Source organism: Eurypyga helias, unplaced genomic scaffold (genome assembly GCF_000690775.1).
Source record: "Eurypyga helias isolate BGI_N326 unplaced genomic scaffold, ASM69077v1 scaffold13618, whole genome shotgun sequence".
Classification (NCBI taxonomy): Eukaryota; Metazoa; Chordata; class Aves; order Eurypygiformes; family Eurypygidae; genus Eurypyga; species Eurypyga helias.
In genome coordinates, this window is record NW_010265047.1 from 6,921 (window position 1) to 8,117 (window position 1,197).

Consider the following 1,197-nt stretch of genomic DNA (forward strand, 5'->3'; position numbering starts at 1 on the left):
TAATTTACATATTCAAGAGATCACGTAGTGTCGATATTCTTTCTTATCTTAAGTCCGCATTCACACAGGCTTCTTTTGTTCCTTGTCCTGAGCCTGGCTGTGCACAGGCTTCTTTTGTAAAGACACAAAACTAGTGTTCCTCTCAAGGGGGATGTTACTCTGGGGAGGGCATTTTGCTGGGCTCTGCAAGGTGATAAGCTGGATGGAGGCTGGGTAATGACATTGCCTTGAGGGAGCAGGGGAATGTTTTGGGGCCAGGGGCGACGGGGATGTGGCTCAGCCCATCGGTAACTGCATCCTTGCTGCGCACAGCGTCTGCGGCTCAGCCCGTGCTCACCCAGCCGTCCTCTGTGTCGGTGCTGCCCGGGCAGACGGCTCGGCTCTCCTGCACCCTGAGCCCCCAGTACAACATCAGCGAGTTCGGCATCTCCTGGTACCAGCAGCGCCCGGGCCACTCCCTGAGGTATCTGCTCTATTACAACTCCGAGCGGGACAAGCACAAGCCCGCCAAGATTCCCGACCGCTTCTCTGCTACCAAAGACCTCGCCCGCAATGCCTGCATCCTCATCATCGCCTCCGCCCGCCCTGAGGACAACGGCAACTATTACTGCGCCCTGTCACATGCCTTCAACTGGTTTTAGCAACGGGGAACAAAAACTCTCTGCCGTTTCCCCCGCAACCCGGATGCAAAGCCCTCAGCAGGGAGGATGGCAGCCCGAGGAGGGGTGACGGAAGACCCCCCTGCACGCCGGAGCACCGCGTTGTGCCATGAGGTGCAGCAACCCCCTCCCCGCCCCCAAACGTTGCCCGTGGAGCCGTAGGCGGCCTGGAGCAGTGCGAGCCCAGGGCTCAGCCCGGGAGCACACAGACACCGGAATCTGCTGCTGCGGCGGGAGGATGGAGAGCTCTGCCCCAGCCTGGCTTTCCGGGGCTCTTCCAGCGCTTGGCCCAACACTGGCTTGATCCCGGCTCAGGCTTCCGCGGAGTTTGTCTCCTGATAATAAAGGCTGATCCTGAGCCAGGTGCCTTGTGTCATGTATGCGGGGTCCGGAGGAGCCCCTCGGGCCTCCCTCTGCGGGGATGGCGCCGTGCCCTGGGTACCCGAGTCAGGAGCGTGAGCCAGGGGCACGGTGGTGCCGGCTTTGGGGGGGGTCTCTCGGGCCTGAACGGAGCTGTGTCACCCACCCCTGGCACAGC

At 61.4% G+C, this 1,197-nt stretch overlaps 1 protein-coding gene across 1 annotated transcript in view; it reads left to right on the top strand.

The window, feature by feature from the left end:
- The window catches only part of VPREB3 (pre-B lymphocyte 3), a 1,127-nt gene extending 486 nt beyond the window's left edge, over positions 1-641 (top strand). Inside the window, exon 2 of the mRNA XM_010156588.1 lies at positions 313-641. Coding sequence (XP_010154890.1) covers positions 313-641 — 329 coding nt within the window. The remainder of the gene's footprint in view (positions 1-312) is intronic.
- Positions 642-1,197: the final 556 nt, after the last annotated feature.